Below are 17,293 nucleotides of genomic sequence, written 5' to 3'. Positions count from 1 at the left end.
GGCAGGGATTTTCTTGGATCCCTTGGCCTACTGGGAGAGCCTATATATTCAGGTAAAGTCAGGTGATTTATGTCCTGTGCCACCTAGGCGGCTGTCTGGGTGGACATGTGTTTTACTGCCTGGGCTGCTAGGCCAGAGATTGGGCCTATCGCGGGCACACCTGCCTGCTAGGCTGTCTGAGGGCCTATCTAAGCAAGAGAGCAGCCCAGGGTTAGGATTGTGGCTTGCAGTCCAACCAGAAGTGATGGTTCTGCCGGCCGGAGAACCTGTCATGGTCGGAAGTAGAGGGGAAGTTGTCGTTCTCACCAACTGGAGACAGTGAAGAATCAGGAAACTTCAGTGGGTATCAAGCCAGGGATCCAGCAGCCTTGTGTGTCAAGCCAGGGACTGAGCAGGCCGACGGGGTGAAGCTTGAGAAGTATCTGGAGTGCCAAGCTAGAGACCCAGCATAGAGGCGGGGTGATGCTTGAGGAAGATACCACCGTGAAGATTGGAGGAGCTCAAGGGATTCAATAGCAGTGAATCAGTGGGTCTAGAGAGAGACCGGGAACTCAGTGGGCTGAAGAACTACAAGGAGCCATTGCAGTGAAAGTGAAAGAACTTACGCTTTGTGTTAGGAACTGTTAAAGACTGTTGCCATAGGAGACAGCATTCCTACACATGCAGATGTGGTGTCTTGCTGGATGCCTGCATGGCTGTCCTCCTATTGAAGTCTCGGAGTCTGCCAATTAATCTTGCAACTACCTAAGTGTGTCCTGTCCCTAACCCTCTCTCCCCCCAAAAAGTTTGTTAAGAGAATTAAACTTTCTTTTGCATTCAAAAAGTGTCTGGCGCCCAATAACTTTACCTACTCTCAACCCACCATGCCTCACAACCCACCACATACAGAAGTATGTCAGCTATCCCTGGAGGTTCTCATGAGATCAAAGGAGGCCTGGGACCTTGCTACACTTCTATAGTCCTCATATAACAGTTCTTATAGTTCAGTCAGTTGATGGTGTAATGTTCTCCAGTCCTCAAGCTGAAGAGGTCATATATCGGACCTTATAACTCGGTCAGTTAGTTACATAGTAGGTGAGGTTGAAAAAAGACACAAGTGCATCAAGTCCAACCTATGTGTGTGATTATATGTCAGTATTACATTGTATATCATGTATGTTGTGTGATTATATGTCAGTATTACATTGTATATCATGTATGTTGCGGTCGTTCAGGAGATTATCCAATAGTTTTTTGAAACTATCAATGCCCCCCGCTGAGACCACCGCCTGTGGAAGGGAATTCCACATCCTTGCCACTCTTACAGTAAAGAACCCTCCTACATAGTTTAAGATTAAACCTCTTTTCTTCAAATTTTAATGAGTGGCCACGAGTCTTGTTATACTCCCTTCCACGGAAAAGTTTTCTCCCTATTGTGGGGTAACCAGTCCAGGATTTGTATATTGTGGGGTCACCAGTCCGGTATTTATATATTGTGGGGTCCCCAGTCTGGTATTTATATATTGTGGGGGTCGTCAGTCCGGTATTTATATATTGTGGGGTAACCAGTCCGTTATTTGTATATTGTGGGGTCACCAGTCCGGTATTTATATATTGCGGGGTCACCAGTCCGGTATTTGTATATTGTGGGGTCACCAGTCCGGTATTTATATATTGTGGGGTCACCAGTCCGGTATTTATATATTGTGGGGTCACCAGTCCGGTATTTATATATTGGGGGGTCACCAGTCTGGTATTTATATTTTGTGGGGTCACCAGTCCGGTATTTATATAATGAAATCATATCCCCTCTCAGGCGTCTCTTCTCCAGAGAGAATAACTTCAGAGCTCACAACCTTTCCTCATATCTAATATCCTCCAGACCCTTTATTAGCTTTGTTGCCCTTCTTTGTAGTCGCTCCATTTCCAGTACATCCTTCCTGAGGACTGGAGCCCAGAACTGGACAGTATACTCCAGGTGCGGCCGGACCAGAGTCTTGTAGAGGGGAGAATTATCATTTTATCTCTGGAGTTGATCCATTTTTAATGCCAATATTCTGTTTGCTTTGTTAGCAGCAGCTTGGCATTGCTGAGCCCATCATCTACTAGGACCGTCGGGTCCTTCTCCATCCTAGATCCCCCCAGAGGTTCTACCCCCAGTTTATAGATTGCATTCAGATTTTTGCCACCCAAATGCATTATTTTATATTTTTCTACATTGAACCTCATTTGCCATGTAGTTGCCCCTCCCCCCATTCATTCGTTCAGATCTTCTGGCAAGGTTTCCACATCCTGCGGAGAAGTTATTGCCCGGCTTATCTTAGTATCATCCGCAAATACAGAGATTGAGCTGTTTCCCCCATCCCCCTCCTCCAGGTCATTTATGAACAAATCAAATAGGATTGGTTCCATTACAGAACCCTGGGGGACCCCACTACCCCACCCCCGACCATTCCGAGTACTCCCCATTTATCACCACCCTCTGAACTCGCCCTTGTAGCCAGTTTTCAATCCATGTACTCACCCTATGGTCCATGCCAATGGACCTTACTTAGTATAATAAATGTTTATGGGGAACTGTGTCAAATGCTTTTGCAAAATCCAGATACACCACATCTACGGGCCTTCCTTTATCTAGATGGCAACTCACCACCTCATAGAAGGTTAATAGATTGGTTTGGCAAGGATTCTTCATGGATCCATGCTGATTACTGCTAATGATACAATTTTCATTACTAAAATCTTGTATATAGTCCCTTATCATCCCCTCCAAGAGTTTACATACTATTGATGTTAGGCTGACTGGTCTGTAATTTCCAGGGATGTATTTTGGGCCCTTTTTTTTTAATATTGGTGCTACATTGGCTTTTCTCCAATCAGCTAGTACCGTTCCAACCAGTAGACTGTTAGTAAAAATTAGGAACAATGGTCTGGTAATTACTTGACTGAGTTCGCTAAGTACCCTCGGGTGCAAGCCATCTGGTCCTGGTGATTTATTAATGTTAAGTTTCCCAAGTCTAATTTTAATTCTGTCCTCTGTTAACCTTCCTGTGATGTGTCATGAGGATAAACATTGCAGTTTTGGTTACTGAAGCCCCCCAATTCCCTCATGAAGACTGAGAAGAATAAATTCAATACCTTCGCCATCTCGCCATCCTTTGTAACCAGATCTTTTTACTCATTCTTTATGGGGCCAATATGGTCTGTCCTCCCGTTTTTAATGTTTATATACTTAAAGAATTTCTTGGGATTTTTTTTTGCTCTCCTCCGCTATTTGTCTTTCGTGTTCCAACTTAGTTGCCCTAATTTTACCCTTACATTTCTTGTTGCATTCTTTATAAAGTCAGAATGCTGATAATGATCCCTCAACCTTGTTTTTTTTTTTTTTTGAAGGCCCTCACCTTTGCTTTTATATGCATTTTTACATTGGAGTTAAGCCATCCAGGACTTTTGTTTGCACTTTTAAATTTATTTCCCAATGGGATGCATTGGCTAATGCCCTTATTTAATATGCTTTTAAAGCAAACCCATCTCTCCTCCGTGTTCTTTGTTCCTAAGATTTGTATCCCAATTCAAGCTGTGACGGGAGTCACTTTTAGGCACAGGGCGACCAAGAAAATAATGAACCCTGTATCTGCCATATTAGAAATAGTGGCTGATTCATAATGCTGGGACAAATACTGTTAGGAGATGCTGATGTCAATTCCAACCTCCTGTCTCTGTGTCTACTATAATGTAAATTAGTCTAGTATGACTTGTCACAGCTTCTAAGAGTCTTTCACTTATTGTGCTAATTAACCCTGCAATTGTATGAAGGAGTTCTGTGTTGAGATGTATGATAATGTGTATTGTATAGTCGTGAGCTAGGAGACGTGAAGTCTGTCCTAAAGGTCATGTCTCTGAGTCACCTAGGCTGTCTAAAGAATTAGATAATTAGCTCATGTTAATTAGGTTTCTGGTCACAGGTTGTATTTTCATCCTGCTGTATATATTTGTGTGAGATCTCATAATAAAGAGTCATTCCTGTTTGACCCTCAATACAGAGCCTCGTCTCATACTTGGGGGAGAATTATTTGTATAGGTTTCTTGTTCGGGTGATTGTGTTTGGTAGCTGCCTTTGAGTTCAGAAATGGAATGTCCTAAACAGCTTTAACCCCTTTCATACTCAGGGTGTCGTTACACATGCCTTCTAGCAAGGTTCATAGTTTAGGGAATAATTATATAATATAACATATTTCCACATCCATGATCGGTTCTGTATTGTTGGTAATCAGTAGATCTAGTAACACCTCATTTCTAGTTGGTGCAGCTACCATCTGATCCATGAAATTGTCCTCCAAAACATTTAGGAACTGGCCTTAGATGAATGCGCGGTTCCCTCCGCCCAGTCTATGTCTGGATAATTAAAATCCCCCATTATGATAACACTTCCCATCCTTGCTGCTAATCCAAATTGTGATAGGTTAGGGGGCCTATAGCATACTCCCAGTATTATTTTCCCCATAGCTTCATCCCTTTGGAGCTCTACCCATAAGGATTCCACCTCCTCCCTAGCTCCCTTAGTGATGTCATCTCTCACATTCACTTGTACATTATTCTTGATATATAAGCATACCCCTCCCCCTTTTTTATCCTCTCTGTCCCTGGTGTACCCTTGAATCGTTGCCAGCCAATCATGAGAGCTGTTGAACCAAGTCTCTGAAATTCCCACAAAATCCAAATCCTCCTCGATCAACAGTATCTCTAGTTGATACAGTTGATGATGTCATGTTTTCCAGTCCTCATATTGAAGAGGTCATATAATGGTCCTCATAGCTCGGTCAGTTAATGGTGTAATGTTCTCCAGTCCTCATACTGAAGAGTTCATGTAACGGTCCTTATAGATTGGTCAGTTGGTGAAATAATGTTCTCTAGTCCTCATACTGAAGAGGTCATATAATAGTCCTTATATTTGGTCAGTTGATAGTGTAATGTTCTCCAGTCCTCATACTAAAGAAGTTATATAACAGTTCCTGTTTTTCTGCTCTTCTTTTCTAAGGTCCCATGGTTCCTCCTGGTCACCCTTCATCAACTGCTATGGTATCTTCCATCGGGGTGGTACCTGCGCCAGCTAGTGGGCCCCCGCCTCCACCGCCACCGGGTCCTCCACCACCAACAGGAGCTACCCCGCCACCTGCCCCTCCCCTCCCAGCCGGAGGAAGCCAAGGCGGGGTGGTGTACGAGGATAGTCCCGCCTCTGGGCTGGCTGCGGCTCTGGCCAGTGCCAAACTGAGGAAAGTACAACGGGTGAGGATTTCCTTTTACTGTGTGATGTCTGGTCCTCCTTTTCCATCATTCTGATAAGAACTGTACAAGGGTGGCTTCCCAACATCTGCAGAACACAATTCCATATCTAGGGGGCGATCTCAGGCAGATCCAGCCAATCAGCAGCTCTGCCTGAGCTTTGATCCTCCCCCTAAATTGAGATCACATGATTAAATGATTATCTGGCTTCGGCAGAATGAGGAAGTGATAGAGGTTGGTTGTTTGTCTTGCCTTTTGTTATATGCTGGGGTGGAGTGATAAGACGGGGGATGGGAGAGGATAGTATCATATATTTGATTATTTATGATGTTCTTCCTAATAGTAAAGTGAGAAAAATCATTTTAATAAGACAAATATATAAAATATTGCATATGAATATTTTGTATTCACTAATTGCAGCCAGCAGAGGGTGAGCTGCAAGCAGGCAGAATAGGAGAGATCAGATTACACAGACTGCAAGATGACTCAGAAGGACACACCCCCTTTCTGGTGTAGTCAGTTCACACAGTCTGCCGGAAAGCATGTATGCAGAGTTTACTTTTTATGTGAAAACCCTTTGCAGACTACGCAGTATGTGCGTCAAATGTTTTTGTTCAATAAAGATTTTTAAACGTATCTTTAACAAAAATAAAACCTCAATGTTGGCGCTAAATAAATCCTCCGAATAATAGTAACAATGTATCAGTTTATGAGATTGGGAGACGATGGATTTGTGGTCACGTGGTAGGAGCTGTGGCTCTTGAATCATGGCTGCTCTTTGCACTTGTTGTATCGTCTTTTCTATGTAAAGCCAGAAGACGTTTCCAGCACTTCCAGTCCCTGCGGGGCAACCAAAACCGATGCCAACCGAACAAGCAGCGGAGGAGGGGGAGGAGGACTGATGGAGGAGATGAACAAACTGCTAGCCAAGAGGTACGTCCAACATGAATGAAAAAATCGAATGATCATGAAAACCATTCTGGATGGTAGAATGAGGCACAAGGTACAGACAATGCTGGGCTTTCTTATTAATCACTAGATCATGGGGAACACTGCTGGGCTTTCTTATTAATCACTAGATCATGGGGGGCAATGCTGGGCTTTCTTATTAATCACTAGATCATGGGGGACAATGCTGGGCTTTCTTATTAATCACTAGATCGTGGGGGGCAATGCTGGGCTTTCTTATTACTCACTAGATCATGGGGGGCAATGCTGGGCTTTCTTATTAATCACTAGATCATGGGGGACAATGCTGGGCTTTCTTATTAATCACTAGATCATGGGGGACAATGCTGGGCTTTCTTATGAATCACTAGATCATGGGGGGCAATGCTGGGCTTTCTTATTAATCACTAGATCATGGGGGGCAATGCTGGGCTTTCTTATTAATCACTAGATCATGGGGGACAATGCTGGGCTTTCTTATTAATCACTAGATCATGGAGGGCAATGCTGGGCTTTCTTATTAATCACTAGATCATGGGGGACAATACTGGGCTTTCTTATTAATCACTAGATCATGGGGGGCAATGCTGGGCTTTCTTATTAATCACTAGATCATGGGGGGCAATGCTGGGCTTTCTTATTAATCACTAGATCATGGGGGCAATGCTGGGCTTTCTTATTAATTACTAGATCATGGGGGGCAATGCTGGACTTTCTTATTAATCACTAGATCATGGGGGGCAATACTGGGCTTTCTTATTAATCACTAGACCATGGGGGACAATGCTGGACATTCTTATTAATCACTAGATCATGGGGGACAATGCTGGGCTTTCTTATTAATCACTAGATCATGGAGGACAATGCTGGGCTTTCTTAATCACTATATCATGGAGGACAATGCTGGGCTTTCTTAATCACTATATCATGGAGGACAATGCTGGGCTTTCTTATTAATCACTAGATCATGGGGGCAATGCTGGGCTTTCTTAATCACTATATCATGGAGGACAATGCTGGGCTTTCTTATTAATCACTAGATCATGGGGGCAATGCTGGGCTTTCTTAATCACTAGATTGTGGAGGACAATGCTGGGCTTTCTTATTAATCACTAGATCATGGGGGGCAATGCTGGGCTTTCTTAATATTCACTAGATTGCAAAATGATAGGAAATCATCAACTCACTATTGTATATGCGCTGCACCGTTAAGTTGATGTGCGTAACAGGTGCAGTGTCCTTTAAGATGCAGGCTCACCAGCTATGGTGTGGACTCCGTAGCTTAAGATTCTAACAGAAATAGAGCAGGGGGAAAGAAGACCCCCCTAAGAAAGGAAGTCACGGGCAGACCGAGCTGCTTATTAAAGTGGTTGTAAACCCTTACAAACCACTTTGACCTACAGATAAGCCTAGATTAAGGCTTACCTGTAGGTCCAAGAAATATCTCCTAAACCTATACAGTTTAGGAGATATTTGCCCGAAGACAGGCACCGCTGTCTATGGCGCATGTGCTGTAGACACCGGCGCGCAGGCGCACTGAGCGCAGGATTTCCAACAATGGAGCTGCCGCGCGTGTCGGCTCCCGTACGCATGCGCGGGAGTGACGTCATCGCGGCTCCGCCGAATGATAGCGGCGGAGCTGCGAGACCCCACCGAAAAGATGGATGCGCCGGACTACAGGGGACAGCGGTGACATCGCTGGCTCCTGTGTCAGGTAAGTGACACATAATGGGCTACTATGCAATGCGATGCGATGCATAGTAGTCCATTATGCTTTGCCTTTGCAGGGAATGAAAGAGGAAGTAAACCCATCAGGGTTTACTTCCTCTTTAAGGGAAATTTATTGCACAATTAATGAAAACAAGAATACAAAAACCAGGTACCCACCACCAACACCTAGACTTATATTAAAATAAGACAGGGATATGCAATTAGTGGACCTCCAGCTGTTGCAGAACTACAAGTCCCATGAGGCAATGAGGTATAGCAAGACTCTGACAGCCACAAGCATGACACCCAGAGGCATGATGGGACTTGTAGTTTTGCAATAGCTGGAGGTCCTCTAATTGCAGATCCCTGAAAAAAGACAACATGGTCTATATAAAAGCATCTGCGTCACCTCATACATCAGGCACACACACCCCATATACACCCAAGTAAATAGGCGGTTAGATAAGCACATAAGTCCTGGTAACTAGCACCATCACTAAATGTGCATATCCCATCACTATTAACCATCAAGCCCCCAGCTGGGGGAAAGGTCATTTATTGGGAATTCACACACTTGAAAAGTAGACCCTATAGAGAGCGAGGCCACTGGGTTAACTTAGTTGAGTCCTGTTCCACTGGTGATCAACACTGTATAGAGGGTGGCATATAGCCACAAGTAGTCAATAATTCGTTCAGGTTTTCAGCTTCAGGCCAAGCCGTATAAGCAAGGGTAACCCAGTGTAACATTTAGTATAGTGGGTAAAGCTCATCTGCAGGTTAGGACAGAAGTATTGTGCAATGATATAGACAACCACAGGACCACTGGTCCGCTCACCCCACCGTTGTGGACAAGAGTCTCTAATAGCTGGCAGGTGTCCCAGGTATCTCCATAGGATGCCATCTATAAGGGGATCTCGCACTGCACAGATCCTGTAATGCAGGGTGCCCGAATGCCACACGGAAGTTCAGGGAGCTCCACAGGGCACTTCTGCCACCGCTTGTGAAGCTGTCTAGGCATGCCGTCCTGATATCTCAGCTGGAGATGGCTCTCACTATCCTCATAGTGTGTGGTGCGCTTGCGCTGACGTGACGTGGTGCGTCATCCGTGATGTATATTGCGTCACTGCCGTGGTGTCTTTGCCAACATGTTTTACCCAATCACATGGGTTTTGTCAAGGATGGGAGGGATCAGAAGCAGTCATCTATTTATACACTTTCACACAGCACAAAGTTAATTGAAGGCTGCAATTGCCACAATCGACCACAGATCTCCCAATGTCAATCTCCCATTACACACCAGACAGACAGAAGGGCTCACATAAGGCAAAGCTTAGCATGCAAGTAGCTTTGACAGTACTAAGGGGATCAGGGAACAGAGGGAAAAACAAGTACCAGGGTTCCCAGGGTAATGAGACAGTTGGAAATACTGTGGAGGTGATAAGGTGGCATAATATACCTGTCTATGACTGGCTGCTCTATGGGTATTCCTTATCTACGATCGGAGAGGACAAAATTTGTCCACCAAACCGTAATTTATGTTTCTTACACAGATAGTAAGTTATGGCCCTAATTAGCGTTCAATGAAGGGCTGGAACCTGCATTCTGTATTCAGGCCCAGTGCCGCAAGTGTTTTAAGCCATCATGGCCTACAGGATAGGGGATGACATAGATTTGGAGATCCAGTCTGTGTTTACTAGGGATCAGGGCCCAGAGGGAACTGATAATGAACAGATTAAACAACTCTTCAAACCGCATAAAATGTAACTATTCGATATCTAAATCACAAATGGGACATCTCTTCGCTGGAATCCCATATTCAATTCGGGGTTATCCCAAGGGGCTTACATGAAAAGGTGGTGCCTGCAGAACATCTGCACACACCTAGATTCATGGAAAAGTGGAAGGCAAAATGTCTGGAGCATGGGCTGTCGGTTATTCAACTGATACTCGATGAAGAAAAATCTCAGATAGGGGAGCTTAAAATCGAACTGGAAGAGAGTAGCAAAGTATTGGAACCGCTTCAGGGAGAATCTGATTTTGAGAAAAACAATCATATACTGAAAAAGGAAATAGAGAAAACTCAGAAGCATCTTATTAAAATGAAAAGAGCATCAATTAGACAAAATTTGCATGATTTGCAGAAATAGACACCTCAACTAGTGAAAATGGTGACAATATGTGGAGGAGGCTGAAGTCATGGACCTGGGCCCTTTGGGGGATTTTATCAAAGAGTAGGGAAGATTAGACATAAAAGGCAGAGGAAGGGAAGGCATCACCAGGGGGACATTTCCCAAAACTCAAAAGCAGATAAGAACACGCAGTACAAAGCATTAGAGGGGGTGTGAAACCCTGGCTTCATCAGTGCCCCCTTCAGACGATATGCGGGTTATTAATCTATCAAACTTCCCACTCGAGGAAAGACATATTAACCTTTTAACCAAGGGGCTGTCCTTCTCTCCATCAGTGTGTATGGATGAGTTCACAGTGTATAACGATATCAACCTATTTTTGCACAAGGCGATTTTTCGCATCTGGCGTATTGGCCACGAGGACAGTACTCAAACAGGTGATTCGTCACCTGTGACCCTTAAAGATATCGAGGAAAGAGCTGCCTTGGAGAACTTGGTAGCTCTCCTGGATGAACAGATTGATTCTGGGGATGAATCTGACTCTGATAAGATTAGGAGACCCAGTATCCTTTATATTAAAGCCACTAAAATGCCTCCTTTGTGCAAGCATCACTGGATGAATGTCTTTCTTGATCTCGATAAAGATGATCTTAATAAAATCGACTGGTCATGACGTGGCCTCCACAATTTGTCCAGTGAATAAAGGAAGGCAATGTATGAGCTGAGGCGGGCAAGGGATTTCATAGTCAATAGTAGTGATAAGGGGGGTTAATGTGGTCTTCCTGTCTAGTGACCTATATGATAGGGAAATTTTCAGGCAGATGGGCGATATCTCCACCTACTTGAAACTGACGTCCAACCTCTTCCCCGCTCTAGTTGAAAACCTTAAAGTGGTTATAAACCCTTACAAACCACTTTGACCTACAGGTAAGCCTAGATTAAGGCTTACCTGTAGGTCCAAGAAATATCTCCTAAACCTACACGGTTTAGGAGATATTTGCCAAAACACAGGCGCCGCTGTCAACGGCGATATGAAGGACTGTGCCGGAGCAGCGAGACCCACCGAGAAGATGGAGGCTCCGTACACAAGGGGACAGCGGTGACTTCGCTGGATCCTGTGTCAGGTAAGTGACACATAATGGGCTACTATGCGATGCGATGCATAGTAGTCCATTATGCTTTGCCTTTGCAGGGAATCAAAGAGGAAGTAAACTCATCAGGGTTTACTTCCTCTTTAATCAGCAACGACTTTTGGACCATGAGTCTAATCTATTGACCAGCAAGGAGTGGGACTACCTGAGGGTGGGGGAATATAATAACCCCACCTTCTATGTAATCCCAAAACTACCGAATCTCTCGCCAATCCCCCTAGTAGGCCCATCGTCTCAGCAATAGGGGGCTCTATGGAGAGAGTAGGCAGATATGTAGATGGATTCATTAAGACCATGAGGATATTACTGGCTTCTTATGTCCAGGACAGTCGTGATATCCTAGCTAAGTTGCAGGATCTGGAGATTCCTCCTGGGGCCCTGCTGGAGGGGATCGAGGTGGAGTCGCTTTACACATCAATACCCCACGAGTGGGGCATCAGGGCAGTCTCATTTTTCCTGGAGATGACCCATCCTGAGTTTGGTGCTCAAAACAAGTTTATTCTGGAGCTTCTGGATATTGCTTTGACTAATTAATTACTTCCAATTTTTTGATGGATACTATCAACAGACCAGGGGGACAGCTATGGGAGCACCTTGGGCTCCATCATATGCCTGCCTTTATCTGGGCCTCTGGGAGCTGGAGACGGTCTGCCAGATGTCAGTGTATCTCAGTCGTGGTACTTACCTGGCTGAGATACATTGATGATGTCTTTATGGTATGGATTGGTGATGAAGAGCAACTCTATAGGTTCTAAATAATAATGAGAGAAACATCAGGTTAGTAGACTCCGGTACAATTTCCTTTCTTGACTTACAAATCTCCATAGCCGTCAGCAGAATAACTACTTGTACCTTCAGAAAGCCGACTGCAGCAAACACGTTTCTGCAGGCTTCCAGCCATCGCCCAGATCATCTGATTAAGGGAATCCCTGTGGGTCAGTTCCTGCGGCTTCGCACAAACTGCTCCAGGGATGTTGATTTTCAGGGGGAAGCAGGAGAGATGTTCGGTAGATTCGGAGACAAGAGATACTCTCATAAAGTCCTCAAAAAGGCGTGGAGAAAGGCCTGGACAAAAGACAGGAGGGACCTCCTTGTCAAAAAGCAGGAAACCCAAAAGACACCATGCAGAGAACCCCCTCTAAGGATAATCACTACCTATGGGGCACAATGGGAACAAATGGGAAATGTACTCCAAAAACATTGGGGAATTCTCGCAAAATCTCCTGCTTTAATTGACATTGTAGGGGCCGGAATAAAGATCACCTCTCCCCCTCCATCTCGGAAATTATCTGGGTCACGTCACAGCACGATGGGGGACAATGCTGGGCTTTCTTATTAATCACTAGATCATGGAGGACAATGCTGGGCTTTCTTATTAATCACTAGATCATGGAGGACAATGCTGGGCTTTCTTATGAATTACTAGTTTATGGGGGGGCAATGCTGGACATTCTTATTAATCACTATATCATGGGAAGAAATGCTGTGCTTTCTTATTAATCACTAGATCATGGAGGACAATGCTGGGCTTTCTTATTAATCACTAGATCATGGAGGACAATGCTAGGCTTTCTTATGAATTACTAGTTTATGGGGGGCAATGCTGGACATTCTTATTAATCACTAGATCATGGGAAGCAATGCTGGGCTTTCTTATTAATCACTAGATCATGGAGGACAATGCTAGGCTTTCTTATGAATTACTAGTTTATGGGGGGCAATGCTGGACATTCTTATTAATCACTATATCATGGGAAGAAATGCTGTGCTTTCTTATTAATCACTAGATCATGGAGGACAATGCTGGGCTTTCTTATTAATCACTAGATCATGGAGGACAATGCTGGGCTTTCTTATTAATCACTAGATCATGGGGGACAATGCTGGGCATTCTTATTAATCACTAGATCATGGGGGACAATGCTGGGCTTTCTTATTAATCACTAGATCATGGAGGACAATGCTGGGCTTTCTTATTAATCACTAGATCATGGGGGACAATGCTGGGCATTCTTATTAATCACTAGATCATGGAGGACAATGCTGGGCTTTCTTATTAATCACTAGATCATGAGGGGCAATGCTGGACATTGTTATTAATCACTAGATCATGGGAAGCAATGCTGGGCTTTCTTATTAATCACTAGATCATGGAGGACAATGCTGGGCTTTCTTATTAATCACTAGATCATGGAGGACAATGCTGGGCTTTCTTATTAATCACTAGATCATGGGGGACAATGCTGGGCATTCTTATTAATCACTAGATCATGGGGGACAATGCTGGGCATTCTTATTAATCACTAGATCATGGAGGACAATGCTGGGCTTTCTTATTAATCACTAGATCATGAGGGGCAATGCTGGACATTGTTATTAATCACTAGATCATGGGAAGCAATGCTGGGCTTTCTTATTAATCACTAGATCATGGGGGACAATGCTGGGCTTTCTTATGAATTAGTAGATCATGAGGGGCAATGATGGACATTGTTATTAATCACTAGATTATGGGAAGCAATGCTGGGCTTTCTTATTAATCACTAGATCATGGAGGACAATGCTGGGCTTTCTTATTAATCACTAGATCATGGGGGACAATGCTGGGCATTCTTATTAATCACTAGATCATGAAGGACAATGCTGGGCTTTCTTATGAATTACTAGTTTATGGGGGGCAATGCTGGACATTCTTATTAATCACTATATCATGGGAAGAAATGCTGTGCTTTCTTATTAATCACTAGATCATGGGAAGCAATGCTGGGCTTTCTTATTAATCACTAGATCATGGGGGACAATGCTGGGCTTTCTTATTAATCACTAGATCATGGAAGACAATGCTGGGCTTTCTTATTAATCACTAGATCATGGAAGACAATGCTGGGCTTTCTTATTAATCACTAGATCATGGGGGACAATGCTGGGCTTTCTTATTAATCACTAGATCATGGGAAGCAATGCTGAATAATAGTAACATGGAGAATGTTGGTAAAATTCCTGTTAAAGTCTGGCCTGCCCTGTATTGCAGTTTATGGTCCTGGTTGCGGGTTTAAGGCCTCATGTTCACAGATGTGTCGAGGTTGGAGTCTTGTAGTGTGAGGTCCTCAATGTCACTCCAGGGAAGGCTGTTGGTAGTTGTACTTATGTCATCTCTGATGGCTTGTGGATCAGTGCTTATCTGTGGACCAGATTATTTCTCACAGTGTGCATTTGAAGCTGCAGCATGTCCTGGTTGGAGGATGTCCAGCATCATCTCGCTCTTTTCCCCCAAGCCTGACTTGCCAGCCCCTTTCATTCATTGGACTTCAGTTTAATATTTGCATGACTCCTCTCAGTGTCCACTGCTTGCATCAGGACTGAGGGCTTCTGAGGGAGGGGCCTGGGATGTTTCCAGGAAGCTCTATACATCCCCCTGCCAGCCCCTCCCACCAGCCATGATCTGCCCCCTGCTGGCCCCTCCCACCCGCCATGATCTGCCCCTGCTGGGCCCTCCCACTAGCCATGATCTGCCCCCTGCTGGCCCCTCCCGCCAGCCATGATCTGCCCCCCTGCTGGCTCTTCCCACCAGCCATGATCTGCCCCTGCTGGGCCCTCCCACTAGCCATGGTCTGCCCCCTGCTGGCCCCTCCCACTAGCCATGATCTGCCCCCTGCTGGCCCCTCCCACCAGCCATGATTTGCCTGCATTGCATAGAAGCACAGAGACCTTGTGATGACATCACAAGGTGATGACTTCACGCTTAAAGTAAAGAAAATCATGAAAGGGGGAAGGTTTTATGTAAAAATGTAATTATTCTGGTGACGATGGCGGAGGGGGAACCAGGGAAGGCAAATCTAAGCAAATTCAACTTCAGCTTTAGGTTTTTGACACCCCGTGTTGTGTTCTTGTTGTAGAAGAAAAGCAGCTTCACAGTCCGAAAAACCCGGAGACAAAAAAGAAGAGGAATGCCAAAATGTGAGTGAATGTCCAGAACAGATCTGCTGGTTGGATGTTCCCGAGATCTCGCTGTATATGGTCACCAGGAAAGTTCTAGGCGATGCTGAAGGAAGGCCATTATAGCCAATCAAATCAGAGCTCCTGATTGGTGGCTAAAGAAACATTGATGGTTTTATTTTGCTTGTTAGAGTATTTGGGATGATCCTTTAAGGGGGGGAAGGGGGGATCTCTTCTGATACGGAGGTAGAAGCATTGGTGGGGGGAGGGGAGCCGTAGCAGCCGTCCCATTAGCTGGGCGGTTCTGGTGACTCCAGGGACCTTGTATATAGAAGACCCGGAAAGGACGATTCAGGTTGTCAAAGTCTCCCTTCAGATTTCCCAGATTGATATAAATGGCAGGATCTGATTGGCTCCCGTGGGTTCAGCCGTCTCCTCAGACTGATGTGTCTACATTGGAGCCGAAGGAAATCCATTGGGGTTGATTTAATAAAGGCAAATAGACGGGGCACTCTGCAAGGGCAGTTACTCCAGAGCTTAGTACGTGAGGTGAAGCTTCACTTTGCAAGGAATAGCCAATCACACGAAAGGGAAAACATTTTTTCTTGCACGTGATTGGATGATAGAAGTCAGCAGAGCTTCTCCTCGCTTACTAAGCTCTGGGGATCTGCCCTTGCAGAGTGCTCAGTCTATTCACCTTTAGTAAGTCAACCCCAATGTATCCTTTGTCATAAGGAAAGGAAGCATGGCGTCTGATTGGTCAGTTCTATAGATCGGTCACTATGAGATATGATGGGCGGAGAGCTCAGTGTCTGGCTGGGTTCTCTGGGATGGGGAGATGGTCGCCATGTTACAATTTGGAATGTCTTCTCTTCCTGTGTTTAGGACGATGCCAGTCTGTCCTCTTCTCCCAACACTCGAGGCCCCACCCCCCAGAATTCTGCAGGTAAGACCAGTCACCGTCCCGCTCTTCTATCCATATCTGTCCATCCAACCACCCATCTGTCCATCCACCCAACCACCCATCCGTCCACCCAACCACCCATCCGTCCATCCACCCATCCGTCCATCCAACCATCTGTCCATCCACCCATCCGTCCACCCAACCACCCATCCGTCCACCCAACCACCCATCCGTCCACCCAACCACCCATCCGTCCATCCAACCACCCATCCGTCCATCCAACCACCCATCCGTCCATCCAACCACCCATCCGTCCATCCAACCACCCATCTGTCCATCCACCCAACCACCCATCCGTCCATCCAACCATCTGTCCATCCAACCATCTGTCCATCCACCCAACCGTCCACCCAACCACCCATCCGTCCACCCATCCGTCCATCCAACACCCATCCATCCATACAACCATCTGTCCGTCCATCCAACCACCCATCTGTCCATCCAACCACCCATCTGTCCATCCAACCACCCATCCGTCCATCCAACCATCTGTCCATCCACCCATCCGTCCATCCAACCATCTGTCCATCCACCCATCCGTCCATCCAACCACCCATCCGTCCATCCAACCATCTGTCCATCCACCCATCCGTCCATCCAACCACCCATCCATCCATACAATCATCTGTCTGTCCATCCAACCATCTGTCAGGCGTTATAGAGTCCTCTGCAGTCAGGTCTCCTCTCCTCTTAGCATAGACAAGGATGGATGGACTTATCTATACATCATACATATATATCATGCTGACTCCGGGTGTGTGAGGAGGGGACTCTGCCTGATGGGGTGTTATATCTATATACAGTTGTGCTCATAAGTTTACATACCCTGGCAGAATTGAGGCTTTCTTGGCCACAAAGACACAGGAAATTTGGTCAATATTGAGGACAGGATGAATGCAGAATGTTATCAAAAAATACTGGAGGAACATTTCATTCCTCAGCCAGGAAGCTGTGCATGGGAGGTACTTGGACATCCCAACATGACTGACCCAAAACACAAGACCAAGTCGTCCCGTCATTGGCTACAGCAGAATAAAGTGAAGGTTCTGGAGTGACTGACCACGAGTGAGGAAAGATTTTGTGTTATTCATATTCTCTGAAAAATGGCCAAGAAATCATCAATTCTGCCCCCAGGGTGTGCAAACTTATGAGCACAACTGTATATATATATATATTTTTTTTTATTTTTTTTC

The 17,293-nt window shown here is 45.2% G+C and overlaps 1 protein-coding gene across 16 annotated transcripts in view; it reads left to right on the top strand.

The window, feature by feature from the left end:
- The window catches only part of EVL (Enah/Vasp-like), a 136,843-nt gene that overhangs the window by 106,980 nt on the left and 12,570 nt on the right, over positions 1 to 17,293 (top strand). For 12 of the 16 annotated variants that reach the window (XM_077474674.1, XM_077474672.1, XM_077474671.1 and 9 more), the window contains 4 exons: positions 5,018 to 5,265; positions 6,074 to 6,195; positions 15,097 to 15,157; positions 16,022 to 16,082. In XM_077474674.1, coding sequence (XP_077330800.1) covers positions 5,018 to 5,265; positions 6,074 to 6,195; positions 15,097 to 15,157; positions 16,022 to 16,082 — 492 coding nt within the window. The remainder of the gene's footprint in view (positions 1 to 5,017; positions 5,266 to 6,073; positions 6,196 to 15,096; positions 15,158 to 16,021; positions 16,083 to 17,293) is intronic. The other 4 variants (XM_077474680.1, XM_077474678.1, XM_077474677.1 and 1 more) reach the window with 2 other exon arrangements.

Source organism: Lithobates pipiens, unplaced genomic scaffold (genome assembly GCF_037356315.1).
Source record: "Lithobates pipiens isolate NorthernLeopardFrog02 unplaced genomic scaffold, aLitPip1_a1.2 Scaffold_120, whole genome shotgun sequence".
In the NCBI taxonomy this organism is placed as follows: domain Eukaryota; kingdom Metazoa; phylum Chordata; class Amphibia; order Anura; family Ranidae; genus Lithobates; species Lithobates pipiens.
The sequence above is the reverse complement of the archived record's forward strand: the minus strand, read 5'-3'. Positions and strand labels throughout refer to the sequence as shown.